The following is a 17,876-nucleotide window of genomic DNA, read 5'->3' on the forward strand; positions in this document are numbered from 1 at the left end:
CACCGCCCGGAACTGCCGCCCGCCGGCCTCGGGGCGCGGGGGGACCGGCGTGGCGGCGGACCCGCCTGTGCGCCTCCGTCCTCCTCCTCCTCGCCTCCGGTGAGACCCCAGCGGGCGGCTCTGCGGGGAGCGGGAAGAGGGGGTCTGGGAGAAGAAAGAGGGGAAGAGGGGGTTTGGGAGGAGGAAAGAGTGGCTTGGGAGAAAGAAAGAGGGGTTTGGGAGGAGGGAGGAGGCCGGGTTTGGGGAGGAGGAAGAGGGAGGAGAAAGAAGGGGTTTGGGGGGCGGAAGAAGGTGTTTGGGAGGAGGAAAAGGTTTGGGAGGGGAAGAAGGGGTTTGGGAGGAGAAGAAGGGTTTTGGAAGGAGGAAGAGGGGTTTGGGAGGAGGAAGAAAGGGCTTGGGAGGAGGGAGGAAGAAGGGTTTGGGAAGGAGGAAAACGGTGGAGAAGGTGTTTGGGAAGAGGAAGGGGGGGTTTGGGAGGAGGAAGGAGGAAGAGGCGTTTTGGATGGAGGAAGAAGGGAGGTTGGAATGGGGGAAGAGAGGGGTTTGGGAGGAGGAAGAGGGGGCTGGGAGGAGCGGGGAAGAGGGGGTTTGGGGGGAAGGAGGAGGAAAGAGGGGGTTTGGGGGGAGGGAGGAAGAAAGAAGGGTTTGGGGAGGAGGAAGAGTGGAGCCCACACCACATTTGGCGGCTCTTACCCTCGGACCCGGGGTGAGCTCTGGGTCTCCTGTGGGGCTGGGAGGGGCGGCCGCCGCGCTGTCCCGGTGAGTTCCAGGACGGTCCCTCCCGGGCACAGGGCACCCCCGGAGCCGCTGCCCTGAGCAACTTGGTGGAGGGCGGTAGCGGGAGCAGGAGGGTGGGTGGCTTTTTATTATCTTAAACATTTTAAAGTGTTGCTTTCAGGGGAGAGGCCTTTTGGGCATTCCTAAAGGGAAATCTCAGGGAGAGATTTGCAGCAAGTAGGTTGCAGAGGGTCATGTTGTGGCTTTGGTGTAACTATTTCAGAAATTCCGTTTTAACTAAGGTTTGATTTTGTCACCAAGAAGTTTCCAGGAGGATGATACCGAGGAATTTGTGAACTTGATAAGTTTGAGTATACACTGGATTAAGGAAAGGTGAAAACAGTAGTGGAGGTAAACTCAATTTGCCAGTGACTTAAACCAATGAGCAGTGGCACATGTTGAAACACCATCTTCAGGTCCATCTTCACAGAGCTGCTTTTTGTCATCTTTTAAAGGCCATGAGATTGGTGAGATCCCAAAGACTGGAGAAAGGCAAATTTTATGCTCATCTTCAAAAAGGGCAAGACAACTACAGGCCTTGCTGCTTCCATCTGGAAAAAATCATGGAGGAGGCCATTTGTAGGCATAAGAGGAGCAGGTGGAGACTAGGGATTGCCATCTCGAGATCTACCAAGGATAAGTCATGCCTGTCTACCTGGCTTGTCCCCTGTGGCAAAATAGCTAGATCTGAAGGTGAAGGAAGTGTTGGATGCCATCTACCAGGGGCTTAAGGGGACCTAATGGAAGCCTTTATAAACCTAAGGAGATTTTTGAAAAGATCGAGCCAGTCTTTGTAGTCAGATGCTTTGAGAGGGAATGAAAGACAGCACAAGTTAGAACTTCCAATTCCAAGCAAGGAAATGGGGTAATGAGGCATTGGGACAGGTTGCCCATAAAGTGTTTCACATTCCTATATTTGGAAGTTTTCAGGATCCAACTGGAAAAGTTCTGGGCAAATTGGTCTGAATTCAGTGTTGACTTTACTCTGAACAGGAGATTGCGCAGGGCGACCATGTGACATCCCTTCCACACTAAATGATTCTGTGATTCTTAAATAATTCACTATTTCTGAGGAGAAAACAGCAAATAGTGTAATCTTAGATATTTTGGATAAATGGATTACAGTAATATTGATTGAAATATTAATTTTAAAGTACATTATAAAATATGGTGTAGAATAGAATGTAGAATTAAGGATACCAGTACTAGTAACTACATAGCAGGAAATTTTACTCTAGTCTTAGAAAATTCTTTGCAGAAGATAACAGATAAATGAGAACTGATTAATACAGTTTTCCAGACTACTGAAGTGTGTGAGTTTTGAAATGTCCCTTGTGGAAGGTAACTGAGAAATTATGCTGTCATGAATCAAGTCCTGATTAAGATACAAAAGCAAAAACTGAAAACAGAAGTTTGTTTTTTCCTGCTTTTAAGATTTTCCTTGATCTACTTTCTTAAGATTTACATTACATCTGGAAGTGATCTGGAAAAGGTATTATTGGTAAATAAGCAAAGTCTGCCACTGTCACTGATTAGTCAGGAAGAGAGTAAGTTCTGAGGAACAGAAGAATCTATAGGGGAGGGAGAAAGTGAATTGATATTATCATGATAAATTAATTATTGATAAACACAGTGCAGTGAGTGTGTTGGCAGGAATTATGTGCTGTTGTTTCATGTGACTGGGTTTTAAGTTTACTGCTACATATGTTGAAGGTAGCTGAAAAGGATATGTGAGTGAAAGTCCTTTTAATCATCAGCGTCAGTGAAAAATAAAAATATTTCTGAGTTTATAAAAGAATGGGTTTGATAATAGCATTGCAATATAAATTGAAGGTGTGTGCTTTCTTGGAAAAATATCTTCAGCAGTACACCTGTCGCAGAAAATAATAGAAACAGGAGTTCAGAAACAGATGGATAAAAATACGACCATATCTGAAAATGTAATGGAAGTAGATCCCTTTAAATGCAAGTTATAATGAATAAGATAATAGATGTGTAGGCATGCAACTTAGTAGATAGCAAATAAATAAAAAAAAGAGGGCTCTTTTTTTCTTCAGATCCTAGAAATCTAATAAGTCTATTAAATTGGAGGACCGTGTATTCTGTATAGTGCTCCATTAAACTTGTATGTATTTGGCAGAAGAACAAAGTATGCTCAAGAAATGAGAGAATCCAAAAATTCTTGGATGTTTTAAAAATAACAACCTACTAATTAGCATTATTTTTCCCCACAGGGATTTAAACCACTTCGAGTAGTACACATTGGGAGGCTATTCCATGATTGTTCATTGTAGGTTTTTTAATATTATTTCCGCTACTTCAGGGAGTTTTGTTGCCTTATATTTGGTCTTGTGTATCCATCATCAAACAGTTCTTATATAATAGTAAAGAAGTACCAAACAGAGACCTAAGTCGAGAAAGGTGCTTTTAGGGCTAGGCTGATGGCTGAATGCTGAGTTGCAAGAAAGGTGCACTTGCTTTGAGCAAAACCAGTTCTGCTCTGGGGTTTTTTTTAGCACAGTCATCTGATTTCACAGCTGAGTTATCAAACTGCTAAGGAAAACACAGTGTCATACTTTTTTTTTCTAAACAGCATTTGAATTATTTCCTGTACAAAGATTCTTCTTCAAGAACAAAGTCAAGGTCTGTCTTGCAGAACAGCCTATGGCATCATTGTTAGAACACTCTGCTGTCCTTATCTCAAGGCTATCGCATTGCTGTATGGTGCTTCCACTGCCAGAGGAGCAGTTTATGAATGAAAACATGAATGAATGTAATTGGATCTTAGGTTTATAAGTGTCAAACCAGTGTTTTATACTTAAAAACTGTTTGATCTGTAAACATCTGGAAAGGGCTACTACCAGAAGCAATAATTTGCCTTTTGGACCAGGTCAGTTACTGTTGTTAGCCTATTCGGCAGTTGTGTTGTTATGGTCCAGTAAGGAGAGCATAATTATCAATTTACTTTTTTCAGGTGATGCTGTTTTTAAGACAGCTATTGATGTGTTCATCTTCCCATTGAATAGACTTCCTCTAAATCACAAATAGATTTTTTTTAATTTGAAAATACATGCCTAAGCTGAGCATACTTGAACTGTTTAATAAGCCCAGTTCCTTCCCTTCTCTTGAGAAATTTCTTGTGATATTAGTTGTAAGTGAAGTAGCCTATGACATTATAATTTACTCTGGAGAATAAAGAAAGAATTGCTGCAATTTCATAGCAAATAAAAGAATAAATACAGAGAACCCTTTTGAAATTTGGGGTTTAACAGTTCCTTTCAATATATGTCTTCAAAAAGCTAGAGCTAGAAAGAAATCTTCAGCTAGATGAAAGTTGAATTAGTGTGTTTACACTTGTTCTCTAAATATTACAGGCATCCTGAATTGGCTGCTAATGACTGTTTGGCTACCTGCTCTTCCTGTAGACAAGTGTGTATTCCTAGTAGAAGCCTCAGAGAAGAACTGAAAGTATTGTTTTTTAGCAGGGAATTATACAAAATTTTTGAAATTAGTGGTTTGATTCTACTTTCATTCAACAGAGGGTTTAGCAGAATCCTGGTTTGAGAGTATGTGGTACTGACTCTTGTAAAAGACATATTCACAGAACAAAGAAATGAAGGAGATAACCTACCCACAGATCTTGAGAGCAGCCTGAGCAGGTATTAGAGGTAGATGCATTAAAAAAAGGGTATCTGCTTTCCATGCACTGTGAATTCACTTTTTGTAATCATCAGAGAGAGACTGAATTGTCTGGATGGGGCTTGCACTGCAGTCTCTGCTTGATCAGTGAAAAAGCAGAGTAACTGGTGTGTAGTATTACCAGCAGAAGTTCTGTGGCCACCAGAAAATGATTTGTCAAGTAGCAAAGATTAAGGAAGAGAGAAGAGGCTCTTGAAGAGGATTCTTAACTCTCTGCTGGGTCCATTGATAAAATCCCTATGAAGTCTACTGAATGTTGAACTCCTTGATGATCTCAGTCAAGTGATTCTCTGGTGTCTCGTGAAAGCTCAGCATGAGATAAAGGTTCCTAGGGACTTCTAGGCAAGAGTTAAGGGAGCAGGCTGCCACTGCTGGTGTTTTGGCCAGAGAGGTAAAAGTTTGCTGCCATGAATATCAAAAGGAATTAATCAGACAAAACCTTGGAAGCTCCAGCTGAAAAAGCTGTCCAGTGCTTTTGAGCAGAACTGATGAAAGGCTTTTCAAGAACATCCTCTAAATTATTGTGTAAAAAAACCAAAAACCAAAACCAAACAAAACCATAAAGCATCCTGATGTGTTCCCATCACTTCCCATGTTATTTCTTTAATTATTAATTGTCAATTACTGCTTAAGTTAGATCTTTTTAAGTACAATTTCCAATGTAAATGCAATTCCTTAGAGATTTTGTTAAAGAAATGAATAGAGAAGGTTCCAGAGTGCCAGAATGTATTGCTCTGAAGCAAACATAATTTTTTTTAATTAGTTCTAACCTTTTTCTCACTTCGTTCCATTTACATTGTCACTGTGGCATATTGAAGCTGTGGATAGTCATTACTTGACATTAAAACTCAGACGGTCACATGGGGGCGTGGTTAAGTCACAGTCTAAGTTATAAATTTTCTCACTGTTCCAGCTAAATTTAAAAATGGATAGTGTGTTTTTTCAGGTATTTTATTTGTATAAAATAATACACTAGCTGTTTGTATCTCTTATATTGTATGCTACAATGAGCTGGGTTTTTGTCAGAAGTTTCAGAAGTTAATTTTTCTGCAAGTAAGACTTTTTAGTTACTCTTAAATGAGCCATGAGTTAGAAATAACTGTATGTGCAAATAATATTGAGGAGAAGGGTAGTAATTGCTTTTCTTGAAGTTAACACTTATTTTTCCATACTTTTCAATATTCTTTATGTATGAAATATCAAGAATATGAAATATTTGTTTCATTTACCTGAGTGTGATGAGTTTAGTTTCTGAATATCAGATATGCCAAAGAATTAATTTGACATAATTTCACATGTAAAGTCAAATTAAAGTTTTGCAACTCTGGAATTCACAATCAGTCAACTTCTAGTGATAATTAATTCACATATCATCCTTCCTGTGATTTAATGTCATTCCATTTTGCAAAAAAAATAGATCTTCTATTAGCCACATGCTGTTTGAGTTATGCTCTAAGTGAATAAAGTTGTCATTGATTTTCTTTGTTTGTTTGTTTTTTGTTTTTTTTTCCTTTAAACTCCCTCTGAAGACACCACTATGGCTGCTACAGTGAACTTGGAGCTTGATCCCATTTTTCTGAAAGCCCTGGGCTTCTTGCATTCAAAGAGTAAGGACTCTGCAGAAAAGCTGAAAGCGCTTCTTGATGAGTCTTTGGCCAGAGGAACTGAGTCAAGCTATCGTCCATCTCAGAAGGTATTGGTGTTAGAGAGCATGGGTCATTTTTGTATGCCTTTACAGAGCTCCTTCTATTCCTAGTTCCTCTTTTATAGCTGGAAAATTAAAAGAGAATCAGAAGTTGAGGAAAAAGAAAAAGTAATTATGGAATGTTCATATTCATCATTTCCCTTTTATGCAACATAATCTATTCAATTAACAGAAGTTAATGGGGAAAAAAATCTCTACTTTGTTGATATACCAAGACCTTTAAAAGAGATATTCAACATTATATCAGACATGCTATGTAAGGTGAACCCAAACTTACATATTTCTGCAGTTACATTTCAGAGCTAAAAGGTCTTTAAAATGCCGATTACTTTTGCCACAGATAAATATGAAACAGAACAAGCTATTTACTGATAAAGCTGGGTCTCTTTCCCTGAAATTCTGTTGATGAAGTCATATGAGAACGAAAAACACGAAATGGTTCAAAGCAGAAATGATTTACAGTTTGGAACCATTGCCGTCCAATGGACAAACATTATTTTTCATCTACCGAAAATCACTGAACACCTGCTAGAGGGACTGTTTGAATCCAAATTAGTGAATGGAAATAACCAAGCGGGGACATCCTTGTACTGCTACATATTGCCATATGGATAATGAGGTAGTGTTCTCCCCTAGGATGCCTGGAAGTCAGCCTGGTATGTTATAATGATGGTGTGTATGCTGATATATCAGTAATATTTCATTTCTACATCTACGTGGTTCCAAATAACTAAAAGGCACTATTACTGCTCAGCGTATATCATGCTTGTACTGTGTGGTCTAACTCCTCTCTGTTCAGCTCCCTGAAACCTAAACTGCAGTTCCCCCTAACACAGGTCTCAAAACTCTCGGGTGCCCTCAGAGCTCAAAGAAGTGATTTGTGGTTTAAAGAGGAAGCAGATAAATCAATAATAGCGCAAAGAGGCTTGGGAAGCCAATTCTAATAACAGCTTGGCTGGCAGTCACCTGCCCTCAGGTGCAACTGAAGTTCAGACCAGAGGAAGAAATCTTTTATTCTCTTCTTTTTAGTATGTCTCCAGTATCAGCTAGATTGCAAAGCTCAGAAATGAAAAAAAATGTAGCGGTTCCTTTCCGTGCATTCTTATTAGGCTGCAGGATTAATTTATGGTTGACCATGAAATCCAAGAACAGAGTAGGGAGCACAGAGTTACCACAGTCAGGCAGATGAGGAAATCTGTTTCTGACCCTGGATGCAACAGGAAGTCAACAAACTTCGGAGGGCTGAAGCTCAGGGCTTAGGACCTGTCCCAGTACAGAGCAGGGAATTACTGCCTTCTTACCAGCTGAGAGGGGGTACCTTGCTCCTGTGCATTAGTCTGATTAATCACTCATTTACAAACTCTCTTGGTTATTGTCCATTGCCGACCCTAAGGTGTCATTAATGAGAGCTGTTGATTTCTGTTGAGATCTAAATTTATTCATCTGGTAGATGAATATGGACTGAGATTCAGCAGAGGTCAGTATTTTTCTCCGTGAAGGAATGAAGTATTGATGTCTGGTTAGATCAGATGTCAGGTTTTGTTTTCAGCTTATATTGAATTTTGTCCTCAGAATTATCTGAAAATTTGTGTTCATTATCTCTTTGAATTTTAAAAGCAGAAATGTCTTCCTTTTTAATTAATGTTCCAAAGAGGATCTGTCTTTGGAAAAGGAGCACCTTTCCCTCTGGAAGGTGAGTGGTAAGGGGAGGTTTTACTAATTGTCTGCAACTTATGCACACTAATTTATTGATGTGATATGAAGATATTTAAGAAATGTTTTTTTTTAAGAAGTGTGTGTGTAGATGATTGGTGTTGTATATTGTTTGCCTATCCTGGTATCTAACTAATGGCAAACCAGGAAGTATCTCAAGTGTAGGATTTGCCTTCAATTTTTGTTTCTGTTTTTAGGAAGCAGAGCAACCAAAAGTATCTGTTACCAAACCTATTAAGCAAGAGCCTAAAGCTTCTTCTAGTTTGCCCTCCGGCAACAACAATGGCAAGCCCACTGCATCAGAAAAGGTGAAAAAAGAAACAGAAAAGAGATCTACTGATAAGGTGATTTTTGTTTCCTAATGAGATAACTTGGTATATAACCTCGAAGGTGTTTTAGACAGAAGGTTCCCTTTTCAATCTCTGTAGCTCAACTCGTCTAGTGGTGCGTAACCTGTGATCTGCATTAGCCAATCATGTCTTTAGGCACTCCAACAAAAGTCTTATTATAATTATTCTGTGATTGTTTTCCCTTCTCAGTGCAGGGGGAGTTGGATTTCATGACCTTTAAAGGTCTCTTCCAAGCCAAACCATTCTGTGATTCTCTGTTTTAAATCATCCTGATAATAACAAGGTACTAAAATGTAGCAAATTGAAATGTGGGTTTCCCAAAGCTTTTTCGAGGATTTTGAGGTGAAGTACAAAAAGTGGGCTTGAGTTTCTAGTTCGCAAATATTTTGAAGAAAATATGTAATTAAAGAAAATACATTGTGTGTGTCCTCTGTAAAGCATACCTTCTTATACTTCTAATCTAATTGTGCCAATTATTTTCTCATTTTAATAATATCTACTAGCATCTTGAGTTTTCACATTCTGTATGTGTGTGTTTAATAGACAAAAGGGGATACTGCTGAAGGACCTGATGCACCAAAGAAGCCCAAAGTAGAGAAGCAAGAGGCTCGTTCCTCTCCTATTACAGTTCAGACGAGCAAGGATTTATCCATGCCTGATTTATCTAGCTTTGAGGAAACCAGTGCTGATGACTTTGCTATGGAAATGGGATTGGCCTGTGTTGTTTGCAGGTAAGTCAACATTGCTTCATTGCTAGGTAGTTACCTTTTCTTTTAATGTGTACCATTGAGTTAATGCTTCTTTTAGTTTTTATTCTGGAAATCACTTAAGCACATATCCAAAATTGATAATAGATTTAGTGTTAACAGAAGTATAAAATTCACTTTTGAATATCTACCCTAGGATCAAATCACTCAAACCAGGATTTGGTTTCACAGATGATTTATGTCCTTGTTAAGCCCCCACTGCTGCCAAAAGGAGCAGTTTGGCTCTCCCAATTGTACCTCCTTCCCTGTACTGTTTAGGGGATGTATTGCACACAGAGTTTTGTGATGAGCTGAATCAGCTTCTGGATCAGCTTTCCACTTGGGTTTTTCTGTAGGTTTAAGTTTCAGTCAGCTTAGTGAGAGTAAATGCTTGTGTTGGCACATGTGTGGATACAAGAATGTAGAGCCAGGACAGAGAAGGGGTTGGAACTGGCCTTTCGGTAGCAAGTATGTATTTCAGCTCAGCTTAAGTCATTTGTGAAACTGGGCATTATAACTTTGTTGTTCCATCATTTTCATAGTCATTCCCGTTGTGTAGGTAAGGAGACAACTGCAGTCCAGGGGTGATAAATTTTTGTTGTTGCAGCTAATTATACTGGTAACCAATTGTGGACTGATGAGATTTCATGTCACGTTATTTCCATATGTTAGCTCAAATGTTTAGTTTCTTAATAGAGACACTGAAAAAGGAAGAAGTATGAAATAAATATCTCAATTTTAACTTTTTTCCTTCAAATTCCACTTTTTCTGTCCCCTAAAAGGGGCAAATCCCCATTTGGTGGTATGTTAAAATGCTACTAAGAATAGTATGGTATTAAGTTATTTGGCAGGAATGGATAACAAAAAAGTTTTTTTAGACAGTCTTGAACTGTTGTGGATTATTAATTCTCTGTCTTCCCTGGCAAAGAAAAACACAGGCATAATGAGAAATGCCTGCAAAGTAAAGAAACTAAAGAAAATGCAACTCCTGTGCCCAGCATGGCCAAGACTTTGCTTTGAAAAGCACAGGCTGGGTTTGTGGTTCCTTTAGCTGTTTCAACGTTTAACCTGGCTGCTGAAGGTGTTGCTTCTACATGCTCGTGGTCACCAACTCAATTGTTCTTGCAAAAGACTTTTCTGCCCTGGCTAACTAAAACAGCCAGAGGGAGAGAGAAGTACTGCAGGGAAAGAAACAACCTATTAGAGAGGGGGTGGCAACAGTCACCCTGACACTCAGGATCACTTTCATTTTACACAGAACTTGCTGAGACTGATGTCACATGGTTCTTCACCTGCAGCGAGTGCTGAACTGGATGTTTTTCAGAGGATTTGTGCTTCGGAGTTCTGACTCCAACACATTGGTCAAACAGTATTCCTCTATTTACTGCTCCCTTTCAATATGTGCACTGTTTTTGGGGTGGCCATCTTGGGCCAAAGTGATAATATTCCCATACATATGAAGAATAAAAGCACTGGATACTCTGTAAAATAACTCAAGAATGAATAGTATTTTTAAAATGGCATCTTCTAATAACTCAATTATTCAACCAGTTGTGAATGAAAACATCATGTCCAATTGCAGAGTAGGTGGAGTTCATAGCAAAAGAGTTTATATTTACATTGCTTAAGAAGACAAGTTGACAAGAACCCAGCTGTGGGTTCACAAATGCAAAAAGTGCATTCGAATATTAACTATTCCTTTTTATAGATGTAAAAAGTAAAGCAGAGACATGAAATGTTTCTTCAAGGTTTGCCAAGTGTCAAATGTATTTTAATAGTGATTACGAGTATTGCACGTTGATGCCTATTGTGTTTTCCTTCTTGTTCTGTTATGCCAACTTAGGCATAAGGAGGGAGAGAATATTAAAATAACTTCAACTTCTCCAGTACCTGTAGGTCTTGCAAAAACAGGACCCACCAGTTACCTGGCTCCTCAGTTATATGAAGAGGAAATACTGTATGCAGTTTGTAGATGATTGTGAAGTTTTCATCCCAAAAAAATCTTTAAAAAACACTGGGTTTGAAATAACAAAATTTCAAATTTTTTGTTAATACCTTTTTGTTTGTTTTTTGATGATAAAAAATTGTTAGGCTTGTTTCTTAGTTATCTTATAATTTAAAAGTAAGTGGTTTAACTTGTTTCTGATCATGAAGAGTTCCTGACTTTTTAATCAGTCTGGGATTGTTCTTTGTAATTTTAAAATAGGATGAGTCTCCCACCTTGAGACATGAGGTTGAAAAATCACTGCTTTGTTCTGATCCAGTTTACTTAGGAATGAGAAACAAACAAAATGTCTTTCAAATATCCTGCATGTAGAATAATGGACCCTGGAATTTCAGAAAGGTTTCTCCCTCTGTTTTTAAATTGCCTGTGTAAAAGAGAAATATTTCTTAGAAAATGTTGTAGTATCAGACTTCATTTTTCTGTTATATAAAGAAATAAGGGATTACCTTTCCCCACCCATCTACAAATAGAGTTTCCATGGTTACCTGGGTACCTGCTCCTCAGGGATATGAGCAAAAGCAGCTTAGCAATTAAATAGCTTGATTTGTCCTCTGAAAGAAGAAATCGTTAAGAAAATGGTATTTGGCTAATTCACAGGCAGACTCCCAGTCATGTATATATCACTAATTTGTCATTTGTACAGCATGATTACTTTCAACAGAGGCCCATGCAAAATGAAGTCCTCATCACCAGCTTGCATGTTTGCTTCAAGGCAGGACTGCACAATTAATCCTTTCTATTCCATCTTTCCATGATTCTGGTATTATCTCAAATTCCACGTGTCTGTTTATGTAGTAGGGACCAAAAGGATGGCTAATAAAACATCTTCAAAGTAGTGTAGAGCTTGGATGATGATGCTTTCAAATCCTGTAGCAGAAAGCACTCTTACCGGCTTGTCATTGAGAAATTATTTGTTCTTGAACTGTATTGCTCTAAAGCTTACAGCAAAATTGTACAAATGGAGACTAGGCCTTCATATACTAATATAATGAGGAAGTCATGTTTGTTATAGAGTGATGTATCCGTAAAATGCCAAGGTGAAGCAAGACAGGCAAGACTTATATTTCTAATATAAAAATCAAACAGAGAAATCAAAACTGTCATATACACGTTTAATATTGTGGAAGTTTTAGATATTCTTGAAAAAAAATACCTTTTAAAAATATCAAGTTTCTAAAATATTAGTTAGGAAGAGCTGATGCAGGAAGAAAAGGAATACATTTCATTTGCCAAAGGTAGGAAGTATATGTGAAAGCAAAAATATTTTTAGTTTTTATCTTAAGCCTTGCAAAATTTTCAACAATTGGATAATCCTCTAAGTGCTTTCTTCCATAATCTGTTCTTAACTATTTGCTCTGCAGGCAAATGACAGTTACTTTTGTGAATCAGCTAGTGGAGTGTCAGGAGTGCCATAATCTCTACCACCAGGATTGCCATAAACCTCAGGTGACAGACAAGGAAGTGAATGATCCTCGACTTGTATGGTATTGTGCCCGCTGTACCAGGCAGATGAAGAGAATGGTAGGAGTCAGTTTTTTGTCTCGTGTGAGCACTATTTGAATACAGCAGGCTATTTCTACTATGTGAGAGTATTTTATGGGTTAGAGAAATCATTGGAAGCATGTTGGAATACTGTTTTTCTCAGCAGTGCTTCCCTCGCTGCAGGTGTGTTTTTTAATGTAGCATCTCAAAGAGCATTCTGTAATGTGCTTCTTAAAAAACGTTTTTTAAAAATGAAAAGTTGAGTGAAGAAGAGTGAAATAGGATTATTTCCTACTTGGCAGGCAGCAGTTGAAACCTTTTATTTTTTTTATTTCGGGTGATAATCAGTTTTTAGCATATGTCTACCAAATAGCCCTACAGTTTTAGTTTTCTTCTCAGCTTTGGATAGTAATGGTTGCTTTCCTGTAGGACAAGACTGCAAATTTCAGTCCAGATCTCAAACATTGAGTTTTCTCAGGCTCAAAAGCTGAGGATAGCACATTCCAGTAAAAAAAAAAAATTAAAATCTTTATTTTGATTGATTTGCGTGTTAATTTCTTGACTAAACAGGATCCCACTGGAATTGCACTCATCTCATTATGAGAAACGAATATGAGAGTAAGACAGCACCTTTGGGTGCATGAAACATTAGTGACTTTAGTTCCGACGTTTTAAAATCACACCCTTTTATACAGCAGAAAGTGTGTTTTGAAACTGCTCTGTGATAACTTAGCAAGTTGTTATCTGTTGAAATGGCTCTACTAAGAAACAAGAAAAAAAGGCAATGTAAGATCCTGGCCTAGGAATTATCATCACTGACTGAAATACATGATTATTCTGATGATCATCAGGCCTTTGAACTCAGAGGAGTGTTTGCTGAAGGTCAGTTCCTGCACAGGATAGCCATTGCAGCCATTCAATAGTTGCCTTCAATATGACCTTTCCTTTTTTCTTTTTTGGCATGAATTCTGCCATTTTACCTGCCACTTCTTAGCAGGCTCTTGCAGCCCACATCCCAGTACTGCTGGATTATGTCCCTTTCTTCTGCAAGTTCACCTTCCTTTGCCTTATTCCTGTAAAGGCCCAGTGCTTTCCTGTTCTATAAGTGCAACCACTGCAACTCTTTCCACGCTGCAATAGCAAGTTCTATTCAGGATGCTTTGTGGCTGGACCCTGTCTCCAATACCATAACCAACACTGTCTCCACATCCCCTGTTACCTCATTTCCCGTGGACTATTAAACTTGAAGTTGTAAAGACTAGATTGCAATCTTAAAATGCTCATGCTTTTTGTTAACAGTCAAAACAGTCAATGTTACAGGGTCTGTAACTAATTTGGCATGTTTTTTTCCTACCACTTATACAGGCTCAGAAGACACAAAAGCCACCTCAAAAACCAGCTCCTGCAGTGGTGTCAGTTGCACCAGCTTTGAAGGATCCATTGGTCAAGAAGCCAGAAATTAAGTTAAAACCTGAGACCCCACCAGCTTTTCTAGCATTCAAGAGAACAGAAGTCAAGGTAATGTAGTTTAAATTTGCCAGAGGAAAAGTTTACGTTTTACTGCATAGATTATAATCTTTTCTCACAAGAATCATGAATGAAAACAATCTGCTATACTATGCAGACTGAGCAGCACCATAGCATTAACACTGAAAGAATGGTGAAAAAACCCTCACTTCAGCAGTAAGTCCCTAAAACATCCAACTCTTGACTGTATTTTTATGTTACAAGGGAAAGAACAGAACTGACGCTATGGATTTTTTAATGATATTTTGTACAAGTAGAAATCTTTATAAATGTGCCCTGGCAGCCTAGAAGGCCAACCATATCCTAGGCTGCATCGTAAGAAGCTGGCCCAGCAGCAGGTTGATGGCCATGATTCTGCACCTCTACTCCACTTTTGTGAGCCCCTGCCTGAACTACTGTGTCCAGCTATCTCAGCGCAGGAAAGACATGGACCTGTTAGAGCAGGTCCAGAGGAGACTGCAAAGGAGCTGGGAAGGGCTGGAGCCTGTCCTGTGAAAACAGACTGAGAGATCTGGGGTTGTTCAGCATGGAGAAGAGAAGGCTCCAGGAAGCCTTCCAGTACCTAAAAGGGACCTACAGGAAGGCTGGAGAGGGACTTTTCACGAGGATATGTAGTGATGGGACAAGGGGGAATGGTTGTAAGCTGCAAGAGGATAAATTTAGGTTATATGTTAGGAAGAAATTCTGTATTGTGAGGGTGGTGAGACACCGGAACAGGTTGCCCAGAGAACGTGTGGATGCTCCATCCCTGCATTTTTTCAAGGTCAGGTTGGATGGGGCTTTGAGCAACCTGGTCTAGTAGAAGGTGTCCCTGCCCACAGCAGGGAGGTTGGAACTAGGTGATCTTTAAAGTCCCTTCCAACCCAAACCATTCTATGATTCTATGAATCATAGAAAATATATTATTTGGTCTCTGTGGTCAAGTAACGTGTGTATTTTAACAGTTAGGCTTTTCCTCGTGATAACAGTGGACTTGAACGTGCTGGGTTTACACTTTGAGTTGATGATCTTGAAGGTCTTTTCTGGCCTAGACAGTTCTATGAGTCTATAATAGGGAAACTCTAGCTGACTCTGAGATCTAATTTAGGAGACTACTTCTTACATATAATTTGATCTAGTAGGTAGCATGGGCAGGGGTGTTGGAACTAGATGACCTTCAAGGTCCCTTCCAACCCAAACCATTCTGTGATTCTATTCCATGATTCTATGTTGTTTCTATTTCTGTTTTTCCCAAGTTAAAATATTGACACAAGTTGCTCAAAGGTGGTAAACCAGAGGCAGTATAGTAAACAACACAGTAGTCTAATAAAGCCTGACCCTTACCTAGGAAAGCACAGCTTTAACTCAAAATCAAAGCAACTAAACATAACTTAGAGTTATGTTTGCCATTGCTCTGCCTGGATGCAAACCATCATGAATAATATGATGGGTATTGCTCAAGCTCTTATACTTGTGAATACTTTTTTCACCTCAGCAGACTTATTTATTTGCCTAAATGGGTTGTAAGACCTGAGGCCTGATTGCATCCATCATCTTTACTGTTTAGAAACTGTCTGGAAATACTGTTAAAAGGATATTACTTAAATAGAGGGGTTTAGTTTTCATTTTAACTCTACCATTTGCTATAACTCTGGTTTAATAACGCAACATATCATCCCCATCTGAAACCTGAGGGTTATAGGGTTTAAGGTGTGGGAACTCGGGTAATGTGTATAGCACTTTGCAAGCAAGGGAGCCCATGTATGCAGAAGGTTTGTGTTTTGCAGTACCTGAATGGGAAGACACCTACAGGAAAAAAGTGCAGTGACTTCTTTTTTTTTTTTTTTATTCTCTCTGTGGTACAGGCTTCTAAGAACCAAGGGAGGGAAAGGAAACAGTTTAGATACTGCTACTTTGACCAAAAGGCTGTAATAAATGCAATAATAAATTGCTCAATGTCTGATTTTTATCCAAGCATCTGTCATCTTGTTAACAAGTGACACCAGGTAACAACAGTAAAAAGAAAAAAAAGGAAGGCAAGCCACCACCTTTTATATAGTTCACAAATTTGGACTTCTATTGTTCATAGAGGGATCACAATGCTGTATGGTACTGTATAGAAGGAAGGGGAAAAAAGGTATTATTTGTTCCATGTGGCTGGGAGATTAAAAGTTGGCTGCACCTGGCATCCTTTCTTGTTCGTATTAGTACTTTCAACTGCAGTAAGCAGTGATGAAATATTGTCCATTGGTTGATCCTGGGAAAAGAACTGAAACAGAGGCTCAATGTATTCCTACTGTGATGTGTTGCACAAATAGATGCTACTATAATAAGAATGCTTTTTTATTTTAGACCTCAGCAGCAGTTTCGGGGAACTCTGCCAGTACAAGTGTTTCCTCTTCAGCAACAAGTGGCCTTACAGGATGGGCTGCTTTTGCAGCCAAAACCTCCTCTGCCAATCCATCAACTGCCAAACTGGGATCAACAACACAGAGTGCCAGTGGGAAACCAGCAGCTTCTTCAAATAACCAGAAACCTGTGGGTTTGTCAGGGTTGGCAACTTCAAAAACAGGACTAGGGTCAAAAATAGCTTCTGCCAACAACAGCACAAACCCTGTTCAGCTGAAACCTCCTCCACCTCTGACACTGGGGAAAACCACCCTGAGCCGCTCAGTGAGCAGCGACAACGTCAGCAAAGTGGGTCTCCCGAGTCCCAGCAGCGCCACACCAAGCACCAGCAGCCAGGGGAGCAGCGGGAACGGCAACAGCGGGAATTCAGGGAACAGCGGGGGCAGCACGAGTAAAACCACTGCGGATACTGGTAATCAGTCAGCCTCCCTAAAGGGCCCAACTTCTCAGGAATCTCAGCTCAATGCTATGAAAAGGTTACAGATGGTCAAGAAAAAGGCTGCTCAAAAGAAACTCAAGAAGTAGTGCGTCTGCTTGCTAATTTTGTTGGTTATGTTCTATGAAACAGCAGCATTGGTGTTTTTGTTAAAGAAAATCCCCTAGTTACTGGACTGAAATGGAGGTTAAATCAGGGAAGCCCAAAACTCATGTTTTACAGGAGGTCAAACTTCAATAATTCTGATATTCCTTCTGCCTTGTAAATCTGTGAATTGAGTATGTTGGAGGAATTCATTATTATATGCTCCTGTTTCTGTAGCTCAAAGCACTGAAACTTGAAATTGTAAAAGTTGGGTATTTTTGAATATTAAAAAACCCACATTTATGGGGACACTTAATAAAATGAACTTTCTGAAACCATGATTCTTATATGTTAATAATAAAAGGATTATTAATCTGGGAAGTCATTGCCACTTTTCTTTCACCCCATATTCCAACACTTAAAATGCTTGGGGTGTTCAGAGTTCTCTATATTGTGCAGAGTTAATTATCTCAAATTATCAGGTTCATCATGGAAAAAAATGCATTTTCTTTTAAACATTTTCAAAAATTAACTGTAAAACAATGGTATATTTAAATGGCAAATTTTGGTTTGGTAGTTTGGTTAATTGGCCTATTTTGGTTTTATGCAGTGAGAAACTTCATGCAAAAAGAGCGGGAGAGAGTCAAGGCAGTGTTTTCAAGCTTTCTTAAACTGTAGAGGGCCTTAATATTGTCCTGTTTAACAGGAATGGAAAATAAGTGGAAGCTAGTGTATATTTTAATTGAACAACATTGTTGTATGATGTAAGAGAGGGGAAAAAATAGAAGAAAATGAAGAGAATTGTCTTGAGTGTTAGTAAGTTTGCTTCCTTTCTGGCACACCTGAAACACAGAAGACTTTTTGATTACTTAAGTATTCCTTGCTGCAAAGTATTGCTGTAAAATTCACGAGCCTGGCATGTGCCAAAGAAGAATTGCCTTCCAGCTGGTCTGGAAAATGAAGC

General features: G+C 39.2%; 1 protein-coding gene across 6 annotated transcripts; it reads left to right on the plus strand.

Moving 5' to 3' along the window:
- The first annotated feature begins 18 nt into the window (after positions 1 to 18).
- On the plus strand, positions 19 to 17,293 carry INTS12 (integrator complex subunit 12). Of its 6 annotated transcripts, XM_027677100.1 has the most exons (8): positions 976 to 1,128; positions 4,317 to 4,445; positions 6,006 to 6,169; positions 8,092 to 8,238; positions 8,788 to 8,975; positions 12,357 to 12,516; positions 13,843 to 13,995; positions 16,336 to 17,293. In XM_027677100.1, the coding sequence occupies exons 3-8, from the start codon at positions 6,014 to 6,016 to the stop codon at positions 16,915 to 16,917; spliced, it is 1,386 nt and encodes a 461-aa protein (XP_027532901.1). In that variant the 5' UTR covers positions 976 to 1,128; positions 4,317 to 4,445; positions 6,006 to 6,013; the 3' UTR covers positions 16,918 to 17,293. The 6 variants fall into 6 exon arrangements, with proteins under 6 accessions (XP_027532900.1, XP_027532903.1, XP_027532904.1 ...); XM_027677099.1 differs by lacking the exons at positions 976 to 1,128; positions 4,317 to 4,445 and adding an exon at positions 19 to 99; XM_027677102.1 differs by lacking the exons at positions 976 to 1,128; positions 4,317 to 4,445 and adding an exon at positions 683 to 706.
- The last annotated feature ends 583 nt before the right edge of the window (positions 17,294 to 17,876 follow it).

The sequence above is a fragment of the Neopelma chrysocephalum genome, unplaced genomic scaffold (assembly GCF_003984885.1).
Source record: "Neopelma chrysocephalum unplaced genomic scaffold, ASM398488v2 Primary Assembly neopelma1_42b, whole genome shotgun sequence".
In the NCBI taxonomy this organism is placed as follows: domain Eukaryota; kingdom Metazoa; phylum Chordata; class Aves; order Passeriformes; family Pipridae; genus Neopelma; species Neopelma chrysocephalum.

Bases quoted from the DNA above. Each gene is read 5' to 3' on its own strand.
- INTS12 (XM_027677099.1), top strand. From the start codon at position 6,014: ATGGCTGCTACAGTGAACTTGGAGCTTGATCCCATTTTTCTGAAAGCC. The intron at 6,170-8,091 runs GTATTGGTGTTA...TTCTGTTTTTAG, and splicing joins GCTATCGTCCATCTCAGAAG to GAAGCAGAGCAACCAAAAGT. The intron at 13,996-16,335 runs GTAATGTAGTTT...TTTTTATTTTAG, and splicing joins TCAAGAGAACAGAAGTCAAG to ACCTCAGCAGCAGTTTCGGG.